General features: G+C 38.3%; 3 protein-coding genes and 1 long non-coding RNA gene across 7 annotated transcripts in view; 1 reads left to right on the top strand and 3 right to left on the bottom strand.

The window, feature by feature from the left end:
- The window catches only part of pak5 (p21 protein (Cdc42/Rac)-activated kinase 5), a 36287-nt gene extending 35417 nt beyond the window's left edge, over positions 1–870 (bottom strand). For 2 of the 4 annotated variants that reach the window (XM_073811366.1, XM_073811363.1), the window contains exon 1: positions 730–870. The gene's annotated coding sequence lies outside the window, so the exon portion shown is untranslated. The remainder of the gene's footprint in view (positions 1–729) is intronic. The other 2 variants (XM_073811367.1, XM_073811368.1) reach the window with 2 other exon arrangements.
- LOC135738522 (uncharacterized) lies at positions 843–6895 on the top strand. Its single transcript, XM_065256625.2, has 6 exons — positions 843–926; positions 3132–3291; positions 4544–5154; positions 5402–5490; positions 5574–5745; positions 5998–6895. Exons 3-6 carry the CDS (start codon positions 4564–4566, stop codon positions 6154–6156), a joined length of 1011 nt encoding a protein of 336 aa, XP_065112697.1. The 5' UTR covers positions 843–926; positions 3132–3291; positions 4544–4563; the 3' UTR covers positions 6157–6895.
- A 763-nt stretch (positions 6896–7658) lies between these two features.
- The window catches only part of LOC135738520 (mitogen-activated protein kinase-binding protein 1-like), a 41170-nt gene continuing 21760 nt past the window's right edge, over positions 7659–27068 (bottom strand). The window contains exons 16-27 of the mRNA XM_073811492.1: positions 16494–16575; positions 13685–13796; positions 13521–13584; positions 13351–13452; positions 13104–13243; positions 12978–13015; positions 12578–12775; positions 12237–12459; positions 11420–11665; positions 10463–11107; positions 9696–9778; positions 7659–8274 (exon numbers count right to left, since the gene is read on the bottom strand). Coding sequence (XP_073667593.1) covers positions 8062–8274; positions 9696–9778; positions 10463–11107; positions 11420–11665; positions 12237–12459; positions 12578–12775; positions 12978–13015; positions 13104–13243; positions 13351–13452; positions 13521–13584; positions 13685–13796; positions 16494–16575 — 2146 coding nt within the window. The 3' untranslated portion in view covers positions 7659–8061. The remainder of the gene's footprint in view (positions 8275–9695; positions 9779–10462; positions 11108–11419; positions 11666–12236; positions 12460–12577; positions 12776–12977; positions 13016–13103; positions 13244–13350; positions 13453–13520; positions 13585–13684; positions 13797–16493; positions 16576–27068) is intronic.
- Positions 19609–22438, bottom strand: LOC135738519 (uncharacterized). The gene is made up of 3 exons (XR_012338026.1): positions 22253–22438; positions 19783–19842; positions 19609–19674 (listed from the first exon to the last, which is right to left on the bottom strand). It is a non-coding gene; the product is annotated as an uncharacterized lncRNA (long non-coding RNA).

Here is a 27068-nt window from a genome sequence, read left to right on the forward strand (position 1 = left end):
TCACATAACCTAATATGGCCGAATCAACCCAATAGGACTATAATAGGATTCAGCGTTTAATGTTAACTTTACGTTGACCTGTTGTTGAATGTTTGTTCCTACATGTGTTTAATGTTCTTGTCACAGTCATGGATATGGGTTAATGTACGTTTACAAATGTATGCTGTTTATTTATGGAGTGCAGGAATACTCTAGATCACAGATCCTAACAAAATCAACAAACGTCATTTTAAAGGTCAGATAAGGTAACAACCGCAAGCTTTTAATGTTTCAGGTACATTATTAAATCCATAAATGCGCATTACTTTAGCTGAGACAACATTTCTATTGCTTGTAATACTGAGAGCGTCTTTATGATCTTTATCTTTATGAATGTTGTTATTGCTGAAGAGTGACAGCAGGCCACATGAACGTCTCGTGACCACATACAACAGTGACAAACATAGATTTTCACAAAGTCACATTCATTCGTCAATGTTTCGTGCATTTATATTTGCTCAGATGCTTTGAGTGCCTTGAATGCGCTTCAGCACCACGGACAGCGGCGGCGCGACGCGGCGCGTCAAAGGCCCGCGAGCCGAAGCGAACGCAAATCCTTCACGGGCCGTTTCAGCAACGCATGCATGAGAGTTGCAGCCCTGATCTGCATTACGCTGCAATATAATCACCATCACATCCAATCACACGACGGCGTGATGCTAAGAAAGAAGAGAAAGATGCGTTTCTCACCGATTCCCGCTCGTCAGCTCGTCACATGTCCTTCACGTGATTTCTGCCGCTTCTCGGGAATGTTGTGGTGAGGAAACAAACAATGCTATGTGCTTTTCCGCGCCATGTTATTATGAGCCGCTCCGGGATCCGGGCTGCTGGCAATCACAGCGCGTGACAGCCGACAGCAACACTTCTCTTATCCTACTATGAAAAAGGTTTGTGTTTTAATATTCATGAGCCAAAAGGGTCGTTGCTGATAGGTCGTCAATATAGCGTGTCATACCTAAAGGCTTTGCTATTGGACCATTCGTCGCCATAAGACCTCCTTTTAAATGTTGTCTAGAGATGTTATAATAAAAAACCTAGCTAATGAATGCACAATGTCTTTTATCAAGTTTATTTTTGGTCTAATTTGACCTATATATCAAAGTAATCATTTAATACGATAACCATTGAACTAAAGATAAAGAGACTTACCTACAGTACAAGTTTTACCACAGTAAAAGTGTAGCTCAGTGAACTGTCACCAACACGTTTTACTTACATTTACCTCAGTAATCTATTAACATGCGTGTTTTATGTGAAATATGTGCGTAGACATTAAAGTAATAACTAGACTGCGCATTATTAGATGTGTCAACTTCTTCATTAACATGAATTAACTGGAGGAAAAACTGCCTCAGCTCATTCACACACCTCAAAACAACTCTCAGGGAATTACCTTAACCAAAGTTATGACTCAACAGTTGTTTCTGGTTGTGTCAGATCATTATTTTGGCAGATTATTGTTCATGAATTATTATTCATTGTCATTTTCTGTTCGTATCTGCAAAAGTTGGGTTTAATTGTTTAAGTCTTAACAATCAAGACTCTCAGCAACTGTAGACAAAACATGTATGATCATAAATCATTGAAATGGGTGAGACTGCTAACACAATGCTTTACCAACTGAGCTACAGGGATGTTAAAAATATTGAATGAAGATAGAAATAAAGGTAAAGAAATGATTAGATGGCATTTATGATGTAATGTTATGCAATGCTTGAGTTATTTGAACAGTCTGAATTGTTAAAGATGTGTTTTATGAAGAGGTTGTGGTGTGTTTTTAATGTGGCACAGAAGGACAGCAGACAAACACATGGATGGAGATGTGCCTTAAAGTCTTAGTGTTGTTCTGTTGTTCTTCATTGATATCATGTGTCATCTCCTTCTCAAGACATCAGAAATGTTTTTGTGTTCATTCCCTGGGCATTTTGGGGCGATATAATCAATCTGCTCGGTTCTAGTAAGCGGCAGAAATGTTTCTTGCAAGTCAAAGCATCATGTGAGATGTCACAATCACATTCATTACAAAGACATGGTTTTCCTCCCTGTTTGAAAGATACAGCTGCACAACATGCAAAGAGCTTCTGTTGTAAAGGACGATCATATCAGATCATACAGATGTGTGTTGTTCTGCCATGATGGATAGAAATGACCTCATGTGTGATGTGAACATGTGGAAAGTAGTGCATTAGTGAGATGAGAAACGCTTGTTGTTGTGATGATGTTTGCACATGACACACACACTCACACACACACACACACGCAGTGAAAACAGCAGCTGAATGCTGTATAATTGCATTATGTCTCTACAGCGCATGTTTCTGTTCAGTGTGAATCAGAGTCACATCATCATAAGAGCTTTATTAATGCACCAATGAGGAATCATGTGACTGTGTGCTATTTAACATTTAACTGTTAGGATTTCACCAGCAACATCCTATAAACCTGAAGAGTCTGCGCAACTTTTAATCATGAGCAAATACATTTATCTACAGTTTAATAAATCAAATCATAATGTAACGGTTCACAGAAATTCTGCTTACTGCATTGAACACTGATAACCGTGTTTGCCAAAGTGTCTGTTTTGTGGAAATGTAAATCTAATAATGGACAATAAGAAGTATTGTGATGAATCCTCTGACAATGAGCTACTGTTATAGAAACTCACTCAAATACCACCTCAATAGTGTACAATGAGTGTAAACCTTTTCGATTAAAACAGTAAATATTTGTCACTTTTTAACAAGTAACTAGTGCAAGCACCTCCTTACCTTAACTTTTACATCTATTTGTATCAGTATGTCATTTATATATAACATTTGCAGTTACAGTACACATGGTTGAGTACAGCTAAAAGTTACACTCGAAGTCATTAAAATGATGTTTGTAATCATCATCATTTTTACAATTATTTTTCCATTGATTAACGTGTGTTTGTTTGGTCTTTGAGATATAAATCTTTAAACAGTACTTGACTGATGTTATGATCCATGTTAGAGCGATGGTTTGAACACTTCATTTAATGTGAGCTCAGGGTCCTCATAAAATTAAATGGGTTTTATAAAATCATTGTCTGTATGTAATGTGTGTGTCAGACGCAGATTCCTCCGCTGTCTAGTTTGTCAATTATGATGTGGAATGTTGGGAGTGAATAAACAAGCGGGAGTCATGAGGAGCGGACGGATATAAATGAAGGATTTTCTCTAATCTTCTGTCTTCTCTTCAGTCTTCATCCACTGCACATCATCTCCACAGGTACTGTCATATTAAACTCATTCTTATTTATTTCAGAAATCACTGAGTGTTTTGCTAAAGGTTTGCATTTGTTTTAATAGCCAGTATTTATTTACTCAGATTTATTAAGCGGTGTAATAGACGTTTGATTACTGCTATGATTATGAATGTCATTTTAGATGAAATGTGACAGATTCCTCTCCTTTGTTATGAGATTTTTATTCAAAAACAAGATTCACAGATCGTACATTACTGTATAATCTCTTAGGGTGAAAGCAGCTAAACATGCCATTGAATTCTATGAAAATAATGCAAGGCAAGGCAAGGCAAGGCAAGTTTATTTGTATAGCACATTTCATACACAAAGGTCATTCAAAGTGCTTTACATAGAAATGAGAAAACAAAAATCAAAGATACATGAATTTAAAATATCAATTAAAAGAAAATAAATGTGATTTTAATAAAAACTGTTTAAATGTGTGAAAAAGAATAAAACAGGAATAAAAGTATAAAACAGTTAAAAATTAAGAATAAAATCAAGAGAAAAATAATTAAAATAGTGCATATATAATATAGTGCAATCAGTTCGGACGCAGCATAGTGCTCATTCAGTAAATGCATAGCTAAACAGATGTGTTTTGAGTCTGGATTTGAAAGTGGCTACTGTTGGAGCACATCTGATCTCTTCTGGAAGCTGGTTCCAGCTGCGACTGGCATAATAGCTAAAAGCTGACTCTCCTTGCTTTGAGTGAACCCTTGGTATTTCTAGCTGATGTGATCCTAATGATCTGAGTGATCTGATGGGTTTATATTCAATGAGCATATCAGCAATGTATTGAGGTCCTAGTCCACTGAGTGATTTATATACCATTAATAATACTTTAAAATCACACCCAAGGTGGAAAGCAGCACAACGCTGGTGTGAATTATTTATTTTCATACAATTCAAAGTCAATTATTCCTCTTATACCACAAACATTTAAGACATTTGACAGTTCAGGTGTGTGTTTAAATAAATCAACACTCGTGAAACAATTTCTTAGCCAATCAGAATAAAGCATTCAACAGACCCATGGTATAAATGCTGATATATGACCGTATGTGCAGTGAACTCAGAATGTATTCAGAGCCCCTTCTCCTCATTACAATTTGTTATGTTGCAGTATATATAGCCTCTTTCAATGTTACTTGATTCATAAACAATCATACAGTATATAAAGTTTTCCCTGAAAGTAATTAAACATGTGCTGATAGTTTGTTTGCTATTATACAGCTCTAGTCTTCACAGGTGCCATGAGTTGCCCTTCGTCTGGTCAGCAATGTAACAATGGTTATCCACAAATAGTTCAGCAGACACCTGGTGCTGTGTGGCCCACTCAACCCTGTCAACCCTACTGGCCCTGCCAACCCAACCAGCCAGCTAACCCTAACTGGCCCATGACTGCCGGTACAGCAGTCCCACCGACCTGGCCAGTTCAACCCATTCAATCAAGCTGGCCCTATTCTCCGACAACTCTGACAAACCAGCCCAGCTCACCATTCCAACCAAGTTCACCATTCCAACCAAGTTCACCATTCCAACCAAGCCAACCATTTCAACCAAGCCAACCATTCCAACCAAGCCCACCAGTTCAACCTAGCCCACCTGCTCAACCAAGCCCACCTGCTCAACCAAGCCCACCTGCTCAACCAAACCCACCTGCTCAACCAAACCCACCTGCTCAACCAACCCAACCTGCACAACTACCTGTCCCGTCCGGACACCTACCATCTCCCGTCCACCCAGCATGGCATGGTAATCCTGGGCAACCGGGTTGGCCCTATCAAGGCCCCACAGGAGGAGCGCTGCAGCCGTGGCCACCGGCACCATCCACCGCTCCTGTTGTAAGACACTACACTAGTTGTGACCCAGAATGATTTGGTGATAAGAGTGCAGGCCAAATAAATGACAAATGCAAATATTAAAGTGTTTAGCAGTTATGTGGCAATGGACAGCATAGCAGAAGCCAAACAATACAGATGGCCACACCATTAAAACCACGAAAATGCATAAAACTGTTAGCATCTCTTCACGCCACTCTTGATATTTGTTATAGATGTTTCTGCTATTGAAGAGTTTCTGATGTTTCAGACGGTGCCCTTCAACATGAACTTTCCTCGTGGCATCTACGACAAACTGATGCTGACGATCAGAGGTCAAATTAAACCCGATGCTAAAATGTGAGTGTTGGCACATGTGTTTAACCGCAAACTATTTCTTTTCTTTACACAGAGCGTGTCATTTATGTTTCTTTTTCCAACAGGTTCACAATTAATTTCCTGCGCGGTAACGACATCGCCCTTCACATCAACCCACGATTCAGTGAAGGTGGGAAACCGGTGCTCGTGCGTAATCATAAGGTGGGCGAGCTCTGGGGTCGAGAGGAGCGTGACCTGCTTGCGCCTTTCCCCTTCACACCCGGACATCACTTCGAGGTAAACGACACGCTGCGGTTTTTACTCCGCAATCCGGTTCCTAATAAGAAAAACCTTTTCAAACGTGTCCCGTTTATTGGTGGGATGAAAGAAGCTGGAGATCCCAAGAAGAGATGATCTCACATCACATAAACCTGTCGTTGAGCGAATCAAAGGCTTCATTTCTAACCCTAACCCTGTTACAGTAGATGTGTGGAGGAATGAATCAGGGCTTCGTTAATGAATGAATAATTCATGTGATCTCCTCTGTAGATGAAGATTCTCTGTACGATCACGGAGTTCAAGGTCGCGGTGAACAACACGCCCGTCTTCAACTTTCAGCATCGCATCAGAGAAGTGAATTTGATCGACCGCGTCAACATCCTGCATGACGTCACGCTGACATCAGTCAACCTCGACTCGCTGCCCTGATTGGATTGAAGAGTTTTTATTTATGACTCGATGTGTGACGCCTGGGATTTTATTTACAATGATCCACATTACTGTCGGCTCAGCACATCTCCTTGTGACTTAACATTCATTTATACATCTAATATATAAAACTGCTCTTTCTGTACACAGACAGGATGGCGAATGTAAAGTTTACAGGAGATTTGTAATAATAATAATAATAATAATAAATGATTATAGCTTTTTTAATTCTATGCAGTGTTTTTTTAAAGCCACTTAGCAACAATGCATCATTGTAAAAATAATCACTACAGAAATAAATTGAATTCGAGTAAGACGGGTTGAACTTAGTAGTTCACGTACAAATTTCCATCAGTACAATGATAATGATATTCAGTAAACCTGGATGAGCAGCTTTATCAATTAACTGAGATAACATTACGTTTTATTCATGAAAGCAGTGGAAATGTTAGCCAAGTATATCAGAGCTTTATAGCCATGTCAACGATATATTAGACAGTTAACTAAATATTCAACTAAATAAAACAAATGATGCTTAAGAAATATCGTATTTCGGAAGGTTCTACTGACATGAAACGTTCACCAGATGTTAACAACCCATGCAAAGAAATCACACCATAGAGCTCCATAAATTAAGGTACTGTATGGGTAATTATGTAAAAGGACACAGGAAAATGTATTGGACCCCTAAAGACAAGGAGGTGCAAAAAGGCATGAAAGCCCAAACAGCCTGTAATTAAAAAACAATCCTGCCCCTTATCAGTGCAAATAATAGCAGCTGCCTATCAGATACAATAATATCTGCCTAGGTGTCATGTAAGAAACATCTCATGATGAGAAAACACAAACACACAGCCAGAAAAAAGCAGAGAAAGCAAATAATGCTGCTAGAACAGCTCAGCCAATCACCTGACTTCAATCCAATTGATAATCTATAGAAATAACTAAAGGTCAGAGTTCACAAAGAGTTTTGAGCATTGTCGATAGAGTCAAAATCACAGCTGAGCAATGTATGCGACTCATTTCTCTATACGCTTTCATTACCAACACAGGCTTTTGTACAAAGTATTAATTAAATACTTATATTTTACCTGCCGTGTATATCATAGCAAATACTGAAACCATCTGAGATTCATTTAAAACCACTTTCATGAATTCATTTTCACCACTGGACCCAGACTTTGGGAGCAGATCATCTCATCATCACAACAGCTTATAATGCCAATGCTGCGTGGGAATATTTAGTTGTGTATAATTGTTAACAACTATATAAATGTAGTTATAGCTGTTGATCGCTTTATTCTGACTGGATCAGAGATAAACACACCTGACCTGTGGTATAAGAGGAATCATTGACGACGGGCCGTTGAATTATTTGAAAATAATGTTAACCGCTTCGCGTCATGCCGCATTTCCACCTTGCATGTGCATACTTTTTGAATAATTCAACGGCCTGTCGACAATTATTCCTTACGTAAACCAAAAATCATGAACAAAACTACTTTATATTCTTCTTCTTTTTCAGTTTATTGTGTAAGAAATCTGTGGTGTAACATCTGACACACAACAGAAGAAATCAAACAATCACAGTCAAATATAAATAAATACAAACAAATAAATAAATAAAAATCTACATAGAAATCATCAGATATAGAAATGAGTACTCAATATGGCCATGATAAGATCTTAAAATACTAAACATAATTTACTTTGACAATAAAACAAATACAAACTCACAGCAATCTAAAATTGAAACTACAGCAAAGTAAAGCAGGATTCATTGACATACAACAACATAAAGCTCAATGTAAAGATCTCACTCTTGCTGAGACACGGTTATGAAAATTAAAAGCGTGTATTAAAAGCAAATAAAAGACAGAGAAGAGAAGATAAGATAAGAGAGAGCTACATGTTTTGATGAAGTTTCTTCTCCACGGACTGCAGCAGAAGTTGAGAGTATTGCTCCAGTAAAGCCACTGTCATCTTTCCCTCCCCAACCATCACAGGTCCAGACGCACGGACTGAATCCAGTTCTGATCCCACACGGAGCAAAGCGTCCCACAAAACCTGCTGCTGCTGCTGCTGCTGGACACAAGACTCTGTGGAGTCGGAGATCAGCTGGAAAAAACACATCACACATATGATATACTGTACACGTTTCAGTCTTAATCATGAACTTTAAAGATCAGCATATATACGTTGTGTATTTATTAGTGAAGAGATTGTGACTCATGTTCAACATTACAATAAGCTGATGAATAAATGCTTGTTCTTTAACTGCAGTGACTGTGGAGGTGATAAACACACAACCTTTGAGCTTGAACAGGCAAATATGAACAAATCAAATTACTAAAGACTATCGCGATTAAAATATCAACAGAAGTGTACAAATTAAACTGAATTAAAGTGACTTTCTGTATAACACTGTACTGTATCTGAATCCTTCCTCCTGATCCACATTGACTGAGTGTTCATCTGTGTGTAATAAACGCATCAATAAATGCAACAGACTCTATTGTCATTAGATTTTGTGTCTTTACCTCAGACAGACGACGTCTTCTTGTAGTTTTAATTTTGTTCCGGAGATTGATCTCGATCATTACAGTAGACTGTGTTAAACTTCAGCAGCACTGCGCAGATCTATCAGCGTATGACATCACAGTATAGCGAGAGAGTTTAGAGACCTGTGCTCCGTCTGCGCAGCGCTGCTTTAAACGTGCCAAAGAATGCATCGTAATAATCTGTTCAATTATTCTCTGATATCTACACAGAAGGTTTGTGGCTTTATTAATGATCCAGAGTCAGTTTTACATGTCCATTTACAGCCCTAGGATTTGTCTTTAGATTGAAATGGTCTATTATTATGTTATTTGAAAGGGCCATGAATAATAATGTTGAGCTCTGCTCTGATGCTCATGTCAGAAGCTTACATTGGAAAAAATTGACTTTATTTAATGTAGGGGTGTACATCTGGACTGTAACATCACAGTCGGTGTTATGTTGAGATTGGTCTGTTTTCCAGCGGTCTTTTGAGGTTTACATAAGAAGGAGGAAACAATCGTGTTTCAGGCTCATGATATGTTATAACCATGAACTCTTATTATTTATCTATGCCTACATAGATATAGTTTTACATTCTACAGCACCTTTAAATCAAAAACACACCCGTCACCAACTGGACAGGGCTGAATTACATTTAGACTAATGTGTGTAATCTGTCACACGGCTTTCAGATCTTTCCATCACTGCTAAAAGGCAGGAAATTCTCAGTTAACTCAATCTCTGGTTTGAAGGCATCACTTTATTGTCTTTAAAATTCAAATCTGATCAACAGAGTCAAGGATCAGATTAATAGCAGGAGAAATTGCTTGTTTAACAAACATGATCTGCATTCATCATTTAAAAGCTGTGATTATGTGAAGATCCATTTCTGCATCAGCATCACTCAATGACAGCATGGGTTTGGTGTCCATTAGGTGATGCTGGTGGTACAGAAATGATACGAGCCGTGAGCTGCAGTGTTATTGTGTTTGTGTTACCGTTCTGTAGAGTCGTGTGGTTTTCTGTACGCTACTGCACAGCTCAGCTGCGGCCCGCCTGCATTCCTCCAAACTAACTGATGCTGATTACAAAAACAAGAGGAGAACGACTGTTAACACAGTAAACACATGGTAAAACATGCTGAAGTCTGTTTGTGTGTTTATGATGATTGAGGTTCTTGACCATTAATATTGCTGCTGTTGTTTTATAAAACCAGCGAGTCATCAAGGCCATGCATTATAGTGATTTGATGAATAAAAGGGATAGGCAGTATTTCACATTAAAATACATGTTTGAAAGACAAGATACTACTTTGTATTAGAAATGCTATTGGAAAAACTTGAATGTAATTTGTATTTAAGCATTTTAAATACACGTAAGATGAGTATTTTTAATAGAAAGAGTCACACCACCCCCATCCCAACATTCATGCACGTGAGGATCAGTGACTTTTCTAGAATAAGGTGAGGATGTCATGGTCAGTTTCACATGTATTTTGTGTATTTTCCTATTCAAATAGATTTTCTACACAGTATTTGTATGTTATTTCCATGTATTTATTTATGCCCATCTCTGAATCTGTCATATCTCAAATCACATGACTTCAGCAGAACGGCTACAACTAAACTTCAGATGTTTCACATATCTGCATTGATCAAGCACTCAAAACACAAACAAAAGAAAACTGAACCGAGTCCCGAGTGAAGGAGGATTGTGAGAAAGCAAGCAAACACAGACAGCAGGAATATAAAAGGACCATAGATACCTTGAACATCAGGAGCGTCGGACGTTACGGAGAAAGCTTTGACGGCTGCTCGTGGGCGATCGTCTCGTGAGAACGTCTCGTTCCGGTTCACGGTTTCAGGATCACCGGCAGAGGATAACGGCCTGATGGTCCCCGCTGACACATGATCAACGTTTGCACCAACGTGAAGATCCTCAGCGGCAGGAGAGTCTTTGTGGAAATAATGGCTGTCATGTGCGGGGCTACTTCTGCTTGGCCACTCAGCAAACGAACCGATTGTCCTCCGACAGGATCGAGGTTTAACAGCTTTTGAAGGAAGATGTTCAGATTCACACGAAACGGTTGTAGACCGAGACGGGAACGGATCCCTCTCTCGTAACGGGCTGAACGGTAACGTGCTCGGCAAGGTCTCGCGAGAGGTCACGTCTGAACAGAGGCCGTCTCCTACGGACACGGAGCGGGCGATTTTGGCTATGGAGCTGGTGGTGGGGCTCATGTAAGAGCGAGCCCTAGAAATCTGCTTGGCATTTGGGCTTTCCCAAGACTGAGGGCGGGGCGGCGTCGTGGGACAAAAACGATGAGAGGAGTCGGTCTTCTCCATTTTGAGCTTGGACAGGGGAGAATACACTTCTCTTCGCAGACGGGTTGGTGTCAGCGACTTTCGTGCTGAAAAGATGAAGGTAAATTTACACGTGAACAACTGGACCCACACATCAGGGGTCGTTCACACTGACAGTGATACTTTGACAACTGGTTTATTCTCAATTATTGAGACGCCCACGCCAACCTCATACATGACTCAATTTGTGTGACAGTAAAGAAACACAGCACATAAGTTTTGAGTTTGTTATGAATGTTGTGCTGTAGATGTGTTAGTAGATGTTTCAGCTCTGATAGTCTGTTAAATATGAATGTCAGTGTGAAAAGACAAGTTCCTGTGTCCTACTACACCTGAGGAATATATGTGAAAATACTCACCGTCTGTTGGCAGATTTTGTACTGAAGCAGATTTCTGGAGCACCCTGCTCAGGTATGGATGACTCCTCTGTGGTGAGGACCACATCAATGGATCACGCTCGTGAGGCTTCACATCTCCTACATCTTCTGAGCTGTTTCCAGAACATGTTGTCTGAGGCCTGATGGTGGGGTCTGGGTTAAGAGTCTTCGGGACTAATAGGGTGCTGCTCCTGCACATAAAAGAGACCGATATTTTCTCATTACCTTCTGTTATAGAGAATGTGAATATTACTCATCATCATCATCATAAGGAAAAGATGACCTCAAAGTGGACTTTTGGGCATGAAAATGTGTCGAGATGCCTTCGGTTCCGTTTTGGGTCCCTAAGGACAAAATGACAAAAAAACAGCAAAATGAATGCTAATGGTCTATCAGATTCAATTCTAAGCTATGCTAAAAGTGCTACCAGAGATCAAGTGAATGGACTCCAAAACCAGAAAAATTATTCAATTCTATGTACAAGTTGGGTTAGGGCTCTTTCCATAACGGCACGCTTTAAACCATACAGTACACAAACACTGAAGCACAAAACATTCAGCAATAAGTTCTTAAGTCATTAATGTATCCGTCATAATGTGAATCTACACATCATCCATTTTCACAATATTCTCTCCACCGTATGCTCTCACAACAACTAACCAATCAGACCTCAAGGTATCTCCTAAATGCTGCCAAAAAAACCCACATGATCATGGTTTTCACAATAGATTTTTGCTGTCATGTCAAAGTAATGAAGTACACGTGCACGTCCATCCCTAGTGTGTGTGCGCTGTGACACCTGAATGGTCTTGATCTGGACTGGATTCACCGCTGCAGAATCCACTGGAGGAGCTCCGGCAATCCTGCGGCTTTCCCTCTGCAGCAGAGGCCTGGAGCTCAGATGAAGATTCAGACAGGCTGGGCCAATCCTCTGCGTACACAACAACACCTTCAGGTTCTGGTGTCGAAGCCGGGGCGAGCCAAGCGGAACGAGGTCGAACTCGATGCGTTTTACTCCAATCCTTAACACGGACACAGATTCATTGGTGTTTCATGGCTAATTCATCTTTAAGCCTTACACAAACACAATGTTGTTTCCAGATATTTCTAGGTTATATGTGTGACAGCAGTTATCATCACCTGCAGACTAAAGGTGCTGCCCCGTTCCTCCACCCCGAGCCGCTCTATACGGCCTCTGTTCTGGGCTTTAGAAAGAGAATCCAGCTGCCGAAGTTCCAGCATAGATTTCACCATCAGCTCCAGAGAGCCCATCCGACAGGACCAACGTCTCCGTGGCCGAGGAGGAACTTCAGACAGACGACACACTGCAGAAGATCCCTAAAGACAATCACAACCACAATGACATCTACAGTAAAAAACCTGCTCAGGTCATCATCATCATCATCTTCACTCCGAGCAGAGGACTCCATAATGTACCAAAGCATGAAGATACATTACTGCTATCTATCCTCAATAACCCCTGCTAGTGAAACTGCAGATCTTAACTGTGTGATTTATCATCTAAATGACTTTCACTCACCTTAACCGCGCTGCATTGACTTCCTTCAACAGAAGCACCTTTGACAGACATGAAAACACAGTTGTAGAAATCTTTCATAGGCGTCGTGTTTGATTAGTTGAGTAAAAGTTTATAGATGTTTCTCACCAGTCTCTTCCTTAACGCTGTCCTCTGATAAAAGCTGACTGCTGTTCTGGTGACCCTTATATTCTTCATCATCCTCCTCATCTTCAGAGTAGCAGCTCACAGTAGACGGTGATGCATTTAATGTAAAACCAGACAAGCGTCTGAAATTATCATTGCACAGAACGTATAACATGAGTGCTGGATGTCAATCCAAAATGCTTCAAATTTTCAAACCTCTCAGCGTCAGTGACATCGCATCTTACGGTACCTGAACGGAGGATTTTTAACGGTATGACCGCGTTTGAGCCGACACAGACGTTCTCTCATGTTCATGGTCAGTTCAGGAGACAGTCGCCATACAATGATACAACTGTGAACAATGACAGTCTGAGTTAAGACATCACAGAGAGATATATATCATTAAATATGATCACACACCTGTCACCTGAGGCGGAGATCAGATGTCTGCAGTCATCGGTGAACATCAGACTGCTGATGACATCTGTAAGAAAAACAAATCCTAATCAGAACTAGAGTCCTCTTGTCTTATAAATATTTCTGTAAATATGATCAGGTATATGAATGAATGGAGCGAGGGTTACCTGAATGACCGAACATTGATGCTAGACATTCTCCCGTCATAAAGTCAAAGAGACTGATGCTTTTATCAGAGCAGCTGGTGGCCACATACACACCAGACGGGTCCATCTCAATCTACAATGCATCCACACTCAAAACTCAATCATTATTATATACACGTTTAAGATCTTTGTCTCCATGCACTGTTGTAATGAAGGAGTTAATAATGTCTACTGAGACAATAAACCATATAGATATATCAATGTATTGATAAGAACTATAAAAACAAATGTCTAATAGATGATTTCTACCGTAGAGAAAGGGAGCAATGCTTACAGTTAAAGTCCCCCTGTGGTTAAAATCAAGTTTATATTGTTGTTTATATGTCTTTTTGGTGTTTTTAATTAAGTGATCATGTATAGTCAGCAGGATGTTATTGCAGAAATAAACCCGGACAGTGTGATCAGGACCAGATGCAAAGCAGAGGGTCTTGTTTTGTGATTACAACCTGCTGACTATACATTATCCTGCTTATTACACAGCTATTTACCTCATAATATTGATTTGAAATAATTTATTTGTAATGAATGCAGACCTTCCTCAAGGAAAACCGGTTTAAGGTTTTAAGATAAGAAAAGATGTTCAAATGTGATGAACACACTAGTACAGGAAGAGTTCATCAGACAGGTGAGTTATATTGTACCACACACCTTAAGCCATACCTGCAAACTCAGAAGGGCTGAAAAAGGTGACACATTGTATACGCGCCCGCACCCCCCCCCCCCCCTTACTATTGTTATATAAATATGGTAACAGTTTACAATAAGGTTCATTAGTTAACATTAGTTAGCTACATTAGTTAACATGAACTAATAATGAACTGCATTAATACAGCATTTATTAATCTTTGTTAATGTTAATTTCAACAATTACTAATACTTTATTAAAATCTTGTTAACATTAGTTAATGCACTCTGAACTAACATGAACAAACAATTAAAGCTTAAATTTGTATTAAGTAACATTAACAAAGATGAATAAATACTGTAACAAATGTATTGCTCGTGGTTTGTTCAAGTTAGTTAATACATTAACTAATGTTAACTAATCAACCTTATTGTAAAGTGTTACCAAATATTCTTACATTTAGGCCAATCCTAAAAAAGTTATAATCTAAATATATCAAAAATTCCAGTATAGAGTCCAGTAGGTTGTTACAGTTAATATACAGTAACAGAAATTTGCATATTAAAAACGTGAAGTTGTTCATTTGAAAGATTAATTGAAAACACATGTAGTAGACGTAACACCACTATCTCACATTAAGTGCACTACATTTCTTCAGTCATGCATCCCTCTTTACAGTAAATACATTACAGCATACTTGATTTAATGTGAGGACAGTGAAATTGTACACTTATTATCAATCTTATAATGTACTTAAGTTACTCAGGCAATCAGTACAGGACATCGCTGGTTTATTTTGGCTTATAAAGTAAGTTATATCAACCAGCTCAGGTTAGCTGATAAAGTAGCATCAGAGTAAACATTTGTGCTTGCCTTTGAGGTGCGGGATGGCCCTCCTGCAATCGCTCATCACTTTTGTTTTGATTGCAGCATCACATGTTTAACAAAGGGTCCCTTGACAGAAGCAAATGTGATATGCATCCATATGTTTGCGCTTTATCTCTTCTCTCAGACCAGACGCGAACTTTTCTCTACAGTTTATGGCATACGCAGCACGCAGATGTCCCGCTACGGTGGCTCAACGCAAGCCATTCAGCGTTTGACATCAAAGTACCGCGAGACCAGACTTCTCCATATGTATTTGATTCGCTCTCGCAGTATTTTGATATCATAGGATTGCCCTGCGTGGCGCCAGATGAAGTCCCTCAGTTGTGTGTTTGTGCGTACCTCGCGACCACAGATTCTATCCATCTTCACCCTCTGACACTTTCGTCTCGTTTTTATTTGACGAATAAACAATGTAGCGAGTAACGTTAAGTGTCATTTCAAATGTAGTGGAGTAAAGAGTACAAATACCCAATCAAAAATGTAATTGAGTAGAGAGTAAAAGTTGCTTATATTTTTGATACTCAGTACAAAGTACAAAGTAGCCAAAAAAAACCTTAAGTACAGTAACAACATACATTTACTTAAGTACTTTACACCTCTGCGTGTGATTCACAGAACAAACGCACGCACAGAAAACGCGCTTAACGTTACCCCTTTCTTTCAGATGTGAAATCTATAAATCGCAAATTATCTTGAACTAGTATGCATCTGAACAGTAAGATTTCCACCTTTAAACGATGCCTAATTAATGCCATTGACATATAAAAGAGCGCATGTCAATGTTTAAACCCTTTATGAGCAGCAAGAATGGCTTATATTTTCAAAAACCTGCAGCAATCGGACAAGCAAAAGTGCCTCAAAGTGCCTCAAAACTAACCTCAAAACAAACGTCAGTGTCAGTAGCGGTAGCGTGAAAAGTTTAATCCGCGGGAAAGCTGATGCAGCCAAGGCCTTTTAATAGAAGCTGCTGGCAACGCAAAGACCCGCCCTTCACGTAACCCCATTTGTTCAGCTCCTATCCATTGACCAATCGGCTATCCTAACCTTAACCACACTGTGATGACCTCACGTGATGACCAAAGAGCTTTTATTGTTTTTGTGAAACAGACCGCAGTAGGTTTTTGAAACTCCCGTTTATGGGAAGTTTAGACCCCCCCCCCCAAAAAAAAAAAAAAAACTCTTCGGATCTACATGATTCACGTGGATGACCTTTTTCAATTCAAAACGGCGATTTTCGCCGAAAAGCGACTAGTTTGCAGGTATGTTAAGCAGACTGCCATCATCTCTGTCAGAGCCTTTATAAGATCTCTTCTGTTTACCACTGCTTATATTAAACACTCTGAGACAGACAAGAGAAGAGAAAAATATACTGGGTTATATCAGACATACATCTCAACATAATGCAGAACAATAAAATACACTCATCTGTTCATGTACACACACGCACACGCACACGCACACACACACACACACACACAGACACACACAGACACACACAGACACACACAGACACACACACACACACACACACACACACACACACACACACACACACACACACACACACACACAGACACACACACACACACACACACACACACACACACATACGTGTTTTAGTACATTTGTGAGGACCATGACCCGAGGGTGTGTTGTGAGGACCCAGTGTTCCCCTGACACTAGGACAATGAAAAAAATATTTTGACCACTAGGGGGGAGTAAACAAACAGAATATCACTTAAAATTTCAACAAACACGATACACGCGAAACTGGTGAAGTTGGTCGGGGTTGTGAGGACCCGGCGGTTGCTATGCAGATTTGAGATCACATAATGGCGGTTTTAAAGACTTATTGGACGCGGTTTTAAAGAGTTATATAGGTACTAATCTTTATAAGACTAAACAACTGTTTTAATCACTTAATGAACTTATTTTATTTTTATGTACTATTTCAGTAATTTGATAGCTTCCTATTTAAATGTTGCATTTAAAACATGACTAATTTAAACGTGTACTAATGAATGTAATTGCACTACAAGCCACTTTTGTGTTCAAATAAATTTTGAATTCAAGTTTCTTATATAGTAGGTTATATAGTCTCGTTTATTGATTGATGGTCATTGACACAACCCTTACGAAAATTAACCATGGTTTTATTGTGGTAAAAGTGTAGTAACCATGTTTTTTTTAGTGTATTGATTACTATGAGCAAAACCATGGTTTTACTACACTAACCATGGTTTAACTATGGTTTTTGAAAACCATGGTTGTCAAAACCATGGTTATTTTGTGGTTACCATGGTTTTACTACAGTAACCATGTTTTTTTTTTAACTGTAGTAAAACCATGGTTAATTTTTTTTACATATTTGTTGTCAGTGAATCAATAAAATTGTGAAGTGCTATTAGAAAATTATTAACAAAATAAATCTGTTAATTTTGTTTGTAACATAATAAATCTATGATGAACATTTACATTAACCAATACCATTTCAAGTTTTTTTTATAATTATAATTTTAAACCTGTTGTATGAACTTAAGATAAAAGGTTTGACATCCACCACAATTCATCCTCCAAAATAAGAAATCAGAAGACATTTATTTGAATATTCAAGAATATATACTTGTATATTTAATTTTAATGAAAATGATGAATCCAAAGCCTGTCAAAATCAAACCTCAATATATATCAATGGCTTACAAGGCCAACACTTCACTTTATTTGGAAATGTGCTTGTTTTCCAACTTCCCCGCAGTTATAAGTTAAGTTGAACCTTTTTTAAATCTATTCAGCCGATCTCCAGGTTACATGTGATGTTAATGGTCTAATTAGATTTAATGATGTATGCTAAAAGTGTTATCGCCATACCCGGAGATGGACTGAATAGATTCCAAAAGGGTAAAACTTAACTTATTAACAGTGGGGGAGTGGGAGAATAAGCCTATTTCCAAACAAACGTGCTCCTAAACAGTAAAAAAATTACCCATCAATTTAAGATGTCAAATTACTCATACTTATTTTCAATTTTGAATAAACTATCTCTTTAAGCATAAAAAAAACATGTTTTACACACAAAAAGTTAATCAACTTTTTTTCTTTCAAGATTGAATGATATTGTGCACATGATTTTAAATATCTTTCCAGTCCCTGTTTTGTAGCACTGGTTCTTTCTCTTGGTACACTTGTCTTTGCCAGGAACTGCCTTTTTTTCAGGATCACTCCAGGGCCTTTTCCCACTCTTCTGCCTAGGAGAACCTAAAAACAGTAAACAGAAAGTCACAAGTTTAATCTCCAAGTCATAAAACCATAGAATGATTGCAAACAATATTTATAGCAAGCAAGTGTGATTGTGGCATTAACATCATTAAAATCACTATGTATGCATGTCTTATAATTTTTGTGTATTATAATATTTTATATGTGCATTAAACCTAAACTCAAGAAAAAATATAGTAATATATGTTATAGCACTGGCCCGATTCTTGTTTGGAACTGTAGAGTCCGGGTCAGCTCTTGAAAGGGGCATGTTTCATAGATTGTATATAGCTACATGTTTAACTTTAAATTTACTTAAATATGAAAATAACCAGTTCCATAAATTACTGAACTGTGTGTGTACAGAACAGGATTAAGCATTAAAAGTGAAGTGACAACCAAATTAATATGTAGTACCTTTATGTAGTATTAATATGTAGTAGGGACCTTTATGAATTAACTTTACATCAAACAATCTTACCATTTCTCTCAGTCTTTGATGATCTCTTGTCTTTGGTTTTTATGTGTGAGTCAGGGCCTTCTGGGTAAAGAACATAGACAGTTCATGATATATGCACAAATCAAGTCAAAACATACTTTGCTCTACATGTCTGAAAGTACATATTCCATATGCAGTGCGTATGTATGTTAGTATAATTAAACAATGGTAAAATGAATAGCATACTTTATGTATATAAACACGGTAGAATATTTAACAAGATGTTATACATATAATTTTTCAACTCGTGATAAGTGTTTTGCTTTAATTGCTTCATACGTGGATTAAACAAATACAGACAAAACTACTGAAAAACTGTATTTACATCCATTTAGGGTGAAATTTCTGCATTTTTGTGTAAATCTGTGTTTATTCTGACCACAAAACATGCGCTATCACTTTAAATCAGCTCGTGCAGCTTGCGTGCCGTACAGCAAAAATAGACTCGCTGCCGAAACGATTGCAGCACTGCTGCACCACACCGCATCTGCAACGGACCGCATACGTAAACTGTGTGAAAGCTCTAACCTGTTAACATGGGATGTAAAAAATTACGCACCGCAAACGTACTGCATACGGAGTATGTGTGATACAGGCGTAAGCTGTATACAGTATGATAAAATACATTCCATCTGAGTTGGAATCATAAGGCTCGTCTGGCTCAGGTCTGGGTTCTGCACAATTCTGGAAAAGAGAAAAGAAAGTATCAGTACATCTGTATTGGTACCGTGAATAATGTCAGTGGAGAAGACAATCAACTATATGAATTAACTTTACATCAAACAATCTTACCATTTCTCTCAGTCTTTGATGATCTCTTGTCTTTGGTCTTTATGTGTGAGTCAGGGCCTTCTGGGTGAAGAACAAGACAGTTCATGATATATGCACAAATCAAGTCAAAACATACTTTGCTCTACATGTCTGAAAGTCTAGGGCTATTCAATTAGTCTGTCATGGGGTCCAGTTCATGAAAAGCATCTCAAATGAGGGGCCTGAGATATAGCAATGATGACTACATTTCCCCACATTTAAACATAGTCATGCTGTTTTTTGAAACATACAACAACATCAGTGCATTGTAAGACATCCAACTAAGCTTTTTTTCTACATTCAAAAGGGGTAAATAACAGAGCCATATTACACTCAATTTAACACAAGAATTTAACTTATTTACTCACTAGGCTTGTGCAGCTGTTCAGTAATACGATAAACCACGGTAGTAAAACTGCACGGTAGTGTTATTGCGGGGTCTTCAAATTAACGTGAAAAAGACTTTTGATTGCTGGCGTGCTGGCGATAGACAATTTCCCTATGTGTAGAATGTGTGGACGGAAAGGGGCAGCAAAATACGGGAACACAAACTTTACAGACAATCATCCACAGTTCACGGAGATAAAGGTAAGATACATTGCATCGTATCTCATATCTTGTGTCTAAATAATAACAGTTAAGTGTCCACTTAGCAATGCTAAGGTCCGCTAGCTAACGTTACGCTAATGTTTAGTTTGTCTAACATTTGTCTAACGTCTATTAAGCTAACGTTATACTGGCTATCCTAATATATATCCGGTTAAACATATATTATTAATTATAGCTGAAATTGAGTCTAACAGGTAACGTTACAGTAAGTTAATTACTTAATAAATAGACTACAATTAATGTAAAGTGCAAAACGCAACTGCTACCAGGTCACGCAAGTTTGATCATATAACCCAATTTACAGTATCTTTACACCGGTACATTATATTTGACAAAAAAATATGATTTAAATTTTCAGAATTGTGTTTTATGTATATTTTAATTGTGTACATTATTTATGTATATTTTCATTGACTGTGAAATCCACTATACAAATAAATGTGAATTGAATTAAGTGATGTGTCACTGTCTGACTGTCAGTAATAATGACCATTTAAACTTACAGCCATGAATCTAATGTTACATACATAATTTATTTGACTATGTATGTTGAATACACAGTACAGTGGGTACAAATGGGTATATTTAGCTATATGTGTTCTTTTACTATGATTGAAGGAACACACATATTTGTTTATCATATTTAATCATACAAACAAGCAAAAAAAGACTAAATATCAGTAAGCTTTACCTTCTTTTTATTCTCTATAATTGTCTAAAATGCATCTTTAAAGCATAACATAATATTTTCTTCCCTGTTTTACAGAGTATCCAAGCATCTAGCAGTGCTGCTCCTGGCTCATTTTTAGCTGAAGCCATACAGTCAAAGGTCAAAGACGCTTTCTAACGATGGGGTGCATATGGATTGATAATATTTTGCACTTAATTAATCATTTAAACCACTAAAGTTGTCTTCTTGTGCAGTTTGGACTTTATTCTGTTTGATTCTGATTGGTTCAGTTTACATATTTCTACTGGATATTGTTTTATATATATAATTTTAACAAGTTTAAGTTATTAAACCTTTTATTTACACCATAACAATGACATTTGCTTATCTTTTCAACCTGTTTTTGTTATGCATTTCAAAACTGTGGTAATATCGCCTACCGTAATAAAACCTTCATAAATCACAGCAACATGAAAATTTAACACCGGCACAAGACTATTACTCACTTAATTGCACGTAACAAAAGTAAGTTATAATATGGAACATAACATTGTTATATGCTGTTTTTTGACAAGTAAATTATTCCTGTAGCCCTATATTTTGCGATGAGTGATTACTCAGTTTAATTGCATTCTTGTGTGAGAACGATGACTCGCATAATATTTGAAACTTTGCCTGCTTTGAATTTCGGAGACTTCCCAGGATCTCTTGGTATAGTTCACTAAATCGTTTCAGTGCGTTTCCATTACTAAGCCATCTAATGTCATTGTGGATATGCAAGTCATTGAGCTCACGTATCTGACAACAACTTACAGAAAAGGTGGTGTTGTAAGCTTGAAAGACAACAAATAAAGTTAATAATGGCCATAGAGTCCGTGGTCTCTTTAACTCACCACTGTCACTCATCACGTCTTGCGGGAGAAGCTGCTCGCTCTACTCGCCTAAAGTCACGTGACTCACGCTCTGCTGTTCAGCTCTTGCTGTATGAAACAGACGCACGCGCGTAACCTTATAACAGTATGGCCGTTGTCCATCTAAACTTCATTTATTCTAGATATGTCTTTTCACACTAGACTACATGAAGGGCCGGAACGGATTATCTCAGGGGCCAGGTTCGGCCCGCAGGCTGCCAATTGAATAGCCCTGCTGTATACAGTATGATAAAATACATACCATCTGAGTTGGAATCATAAGGCTCATCTGGCTCAGGTCTTTCTTTCTGGGTTCTGCACAATTCTGGAAAAGGGGAAAGAGAACATTGTATTGTATTGGTAAACGTGAATAACGTGCGTGGAGAAGACAAGCAACTATATTTTACCATTTCTCTCAGTCTTTGATGATCTCTTGTCTTTGGTCTTTATGTGTGAGTCAGGGCCTTCTGTGTGAAGAACTAGACAGTTCATGATATATGCACAAATCAAGTCAAAACATACTTTGCTCTACATGTCTGAAAGTCTGTATACAGTATGATAAAATACATGCCATCTGAGTTGGAATCATAAGGCTCGTCTGGCTCAGGTCTTTCTTTCTGAGTTCTGGAATATTCTGGAAAAGAGGAAAGTGAAGATCACACATTACAAGTTACATCTGTATTGGTAAACGTGAATAATGTCAGTGGACAAAGCAATCAACTATACACAGCAAAAAATGGAGAGTTAAAATATCAGTGTTAAACATTTCTGAGTTGAATTCAACTCCTAAAGAGTAAATTTTACTTAATTGAGTTAATTGCTAGAGTTAATCATGCCAGTGTTAACCCAACTCCTTATGCTGCGATTACCCCAGCCGCGGTAGAGGTGTGAAGCGCGAGTGATTTCAATGTTAAGTCAATGTGAAGACACGTTGACCCGCGGGGCGAAGACGCAATTCTGCCTCATTCGCACGTCTAGTTCACACAAATGCCGCGAATTGAGCGCCTGGCGCGGTACATGCGAATGGTGCTTTTTGTGCATTTTGCGTTTGACGCAAATTTGCTGCTGACGCCCGAGTTTAAAAATGTTAACTTTGGCGGAATTTCGCGCCGCGTTAAGCAATCAGGAGCCCGCTTGCTGCTGTGGAGTCACTCATTCAACCTAAAGGAACGCTTAATATTGTCCGTGAGCAGTCACCTGGAGCTATACGACACAAGTTCTTATTTCTATAGAGACAGAAATACAAAGGACCTCACTTGGAAGAGTGTCAGTGAGGACATTGGGCAACCTGGTAAGTTGTAAATACACATTTCACTTTTGAGTCACGTGACGTTTATCGACCCACGCCGTTTATTTTCCCCCTATAGTAAGGTTACCAAATACAAACCGGTAACTCTTTCGATAAATGCACAATCAACATCAGTCATCTTGCAAACAGACAACCGCATAGCACTTGCCCCTCCCACAAGAAGTGGATTTTGCCTCTGATGCGCGTCAAATGCTTGCTTTTTTTAGACACGCGAATGCATTCAAACTCTTCAAGCGGCAAACTAGATGCGGTAGACGCGATTTTGACGCCTCAAACGCGGTTGGTAGATACGCATTAGAGATGTAATTACACTCCGCCCACACATTTCAGTCTTCTGTTTCCATGTGTCCTGCTGATTGAATGGTAGGTAAAACAAAGTTATTAGACTTAGATTTAATGCTCTGATTTTAACTTTTATTAAATTTTATAAACTTATATTCTGTGGCTGCATACTATGCTTATTTCTAATGTTCAGTATCCTTATCTGAACACAAATCAAAATCCTGAACACTGCTGGGTGAACACTGCTGGGTGTATTGTCCCAATCTTAAAGAGTGTTAAAAAGTAAAACTGATGCAGAGTTAAAAGCTGCAGTCTGTAACATTATCCTCTCTATCACCATCTATGTTTGAAACCTAAACTTGCATTTTACATCTTACATGTAAAGTTATTTTCTTAACTTAGTTTAGATATTGGGTGTTTCACTTAAAGTCACCATCATTGCGATCAGTGTTTGCATTTCATTAGTTCGTTCACATTTTAAGTGACACACCCCACAACGGCACATTTTTGCTCACACCTACAAAGTGGCAACTTTAACATGGTATAAAAAATTATCTGTGTGGAAGGGCAGAACGATACATCGAATTTTTATCGCCATTGCAATATAAACACATTACAACAGACAGCCTAACACGATGAATAAGGGAAAACACGCTAAGCACGTGTTATAACCCTTTGACCTATCACTTTTAGCCCTGAAGACATGGTTGGCGCGTTGATGCTATTAGGCCAATCAGGGGAACCCCCAGGTCAGCTATGCTCAGATTGATTTGTGAGGTGTCAATTTAGTTGTGACGCTGTGCTCGTTAGCAAATACGATGGCGGAGGAAGGAAAGATGAGTGAGGAAAATGTGGTGTCTGACGAAGACCTTGTGGTGAAAAGGAACAGCACTTCAGCTATATGGAATTATTTGGATTTAGAAGAGATGACGCGTTACAAACACAGGAACTGTGTAAGGGATGATTTACATATCGTGTCTTTTGTACGTACAAGTTTGTTATTTCTAATGTATGTGCGCTCATAACAGAAAGTGAATCGGTCGCGACACTCACACAGTGCAATGCGGTTGTTTTTCCAGGCGTGTCCGCACTGCATCAAGTTAAAAACGAAACTCTGGCCTATTGTTAAAAACATTAAAATTTTCAGAATGTGACAAGAACCTATGTGCCTAGCATTTTCCACGCATTTTTAGGCACCTAAAACATGAAAAAAAAATTTTTTTATTGCAAATCACATTGTCATCGCAACATTAAAGGTGGAAAAGAGGATGTTTGTTTAATACATTTACATAATACGTCTTTACTAAATGATAAAAGACTATTTATTAGGTGCACTGAAAGTAATAATATTAATATACGTCATCTGTGCATAAGGTAGGGCCTTAAAAACATCAGCCAATCGTTGACGCAATCATTGCATCAGCAATTGGCCCTCTGGCTTGTCAATCACTGCCATTACGTTCCTTGTGCGAGACGTTCAATTCAATTCAATGTTATTTATATAGCGCTTTTCACAATTGTTAATTGTTGCAAAGCAGCTTTACATGAGTAGATGTAGAGGAGAACACAGAAAATCAATAGATAGTATAAGAAGTAGAATATAGCGGCTAGCGCATAGCGCATGAAACTCCGTCTTTAGTTTTGGTATGTTTTCATTGTCGCTCCTGCTTTCCTCTTCGAATTTGCACCACGGAAGAGAAGAAACCCGAAAGAGGACGTAAGAGAAAGACTTTTTAAGTCGCTGAGAAGAGGAGAAAATTGTCAGAAGAACGTAATGTTAACAGAGGTGTTATTGGAGAAACATTTCAACGCTGGAGATCAATGAAGGAACAGAGAGGTGTCAAGACAGCCGCGCAGTTCGCAAAAATTCTTCCCGACAGGTAACAGTGATTATTCTATCTTTGGGAAATAATTATTGTTGTACTGTTATTCAGGTATATCGACGTTGTTCTTGTACTGTAGTTGTAAGGCAGTGACCAGTCTGCTACATGCTAGTTGAAATGGGAGTAGCGTCGACTGATCTAACTTTAAGTCTTATGTGTTTATTACCATATCATTTCACATAATGAATGTGAATGAACTCGACACAGCATATGCCAGTGGTAAACAAACATTCGTGTTCAAATACTCGTGCACGAGGTTTGGAAGGTGTTCCCTAGAAATGATTATTTAAAAAACTCAGTAACGGTCTTTGGATTCTCAGTCGGCGGAAACATCCTCTTTTGCGCCTTTAAACAATGTAATCGCACATCGCAGCTTTTCCTCATATCGTGCAGCCCTACTGTGGGGTATTTTGAGCTAAATCTTCACATATGCACTCTGGGGACACCAAATACTTAATATACATCTTTAAAAAGTCTCATAATATGACTCCTTTAACACTTCTATGAGTCAAAGAAACTCTGGCATTGTGTTAAATATTTAACTCTGCACTGAGTTTAACTAGTCAAAGCCTAAATAGTCAAACCTAACTCTGAACAGTGTGAATTGTCTGAATCCCTTTTAGTGTTATTTTAACACTATTTTAAGTCAAAAAAATGAAACTCTGGCCTAGTGTTAAAAATGTTTTTTGAAAGTGTCTCTTGAAAGTGTTCATTTAACTCTTGATAAGTTTGGAGCTATATAAACTCTGAAAAAGTGTTGAAATCAACTCTGTGAGAGTTAATTTAACACTGGACTTTTTTGTATGAATTAACTTTACATCAAACAATCTTACCATTTCTCTCAGTCTTTGATGATCTCTTGTCTTTGGTCTTTATGTGTGAGTCAGGGCCTTCTGTGTGAAGAACAAGACATCATGATATATGCACAAATCAAGTCAAAACATACTTTGCTCTACATGTCTGAAAGTCTGTATACAGTCTGATAAAATACATACCATCTGAGTTGGAATCATAAGGCTCATCTGACTCAGGTCTTTCTCTCTGGGTTCTGGAATATTCTCGAAGAGGAAAAAGAACATCTGTATATCTGTATTGGAAAAGGCAATCAATTATCACAGCAATACTAATTCCTGAACAACCTTTCAAGGCAATCTTAAAGGACATGTTCTGTATTTTACACTTAAAGCCTTATTTTTCAGATTGTTTATGATGAAATAGAACGGTTTTGACTGAAATTTGGACATATGATTCTGGCCCGAGAATTTTCGGGTGTGTCTTGTATTACCTCCCACCTCTACAATAGCTGCATAGGTGCACTTGAACAATCCTTCCTAAAATGCATTAAACCTTCGTTTACAAAGACGTGAAACTCATCAGGTGGTCAGGGGTGTTCACTGATATGCTCACAAAAATCGCCTCAAAAGATGCTTTCCAACAGTATCAATAGACAAAATGTACACCCAGCAGAGTTGATTTAAAGGAAAACGCCACCTTTTTTTCAATATTTTACTATGTTCTTCTCAACTTAGACAAATTAATACATACCTATCTTTATTCAATGCGTGCACTTTTCATTTTTGTACAGCACCTCGTGAATGTGTTAG

The sequence above is a fragment of the Paramisgurnus dabryanus genome, chromosome 12 (genome assembly GCF_030506205.2).
Source record: "Paramisgurnus dabryanus chromosome 12, PD_genome_1.1, whole genome shotgun sequence".
Taxonomy (NCBI): Eukaryota; Metazoa; Chordata; class Actinopteri; order Cypriniformes; family Cobitidae; genus Paramisgurnus; species Paramisgurnus dabryanus.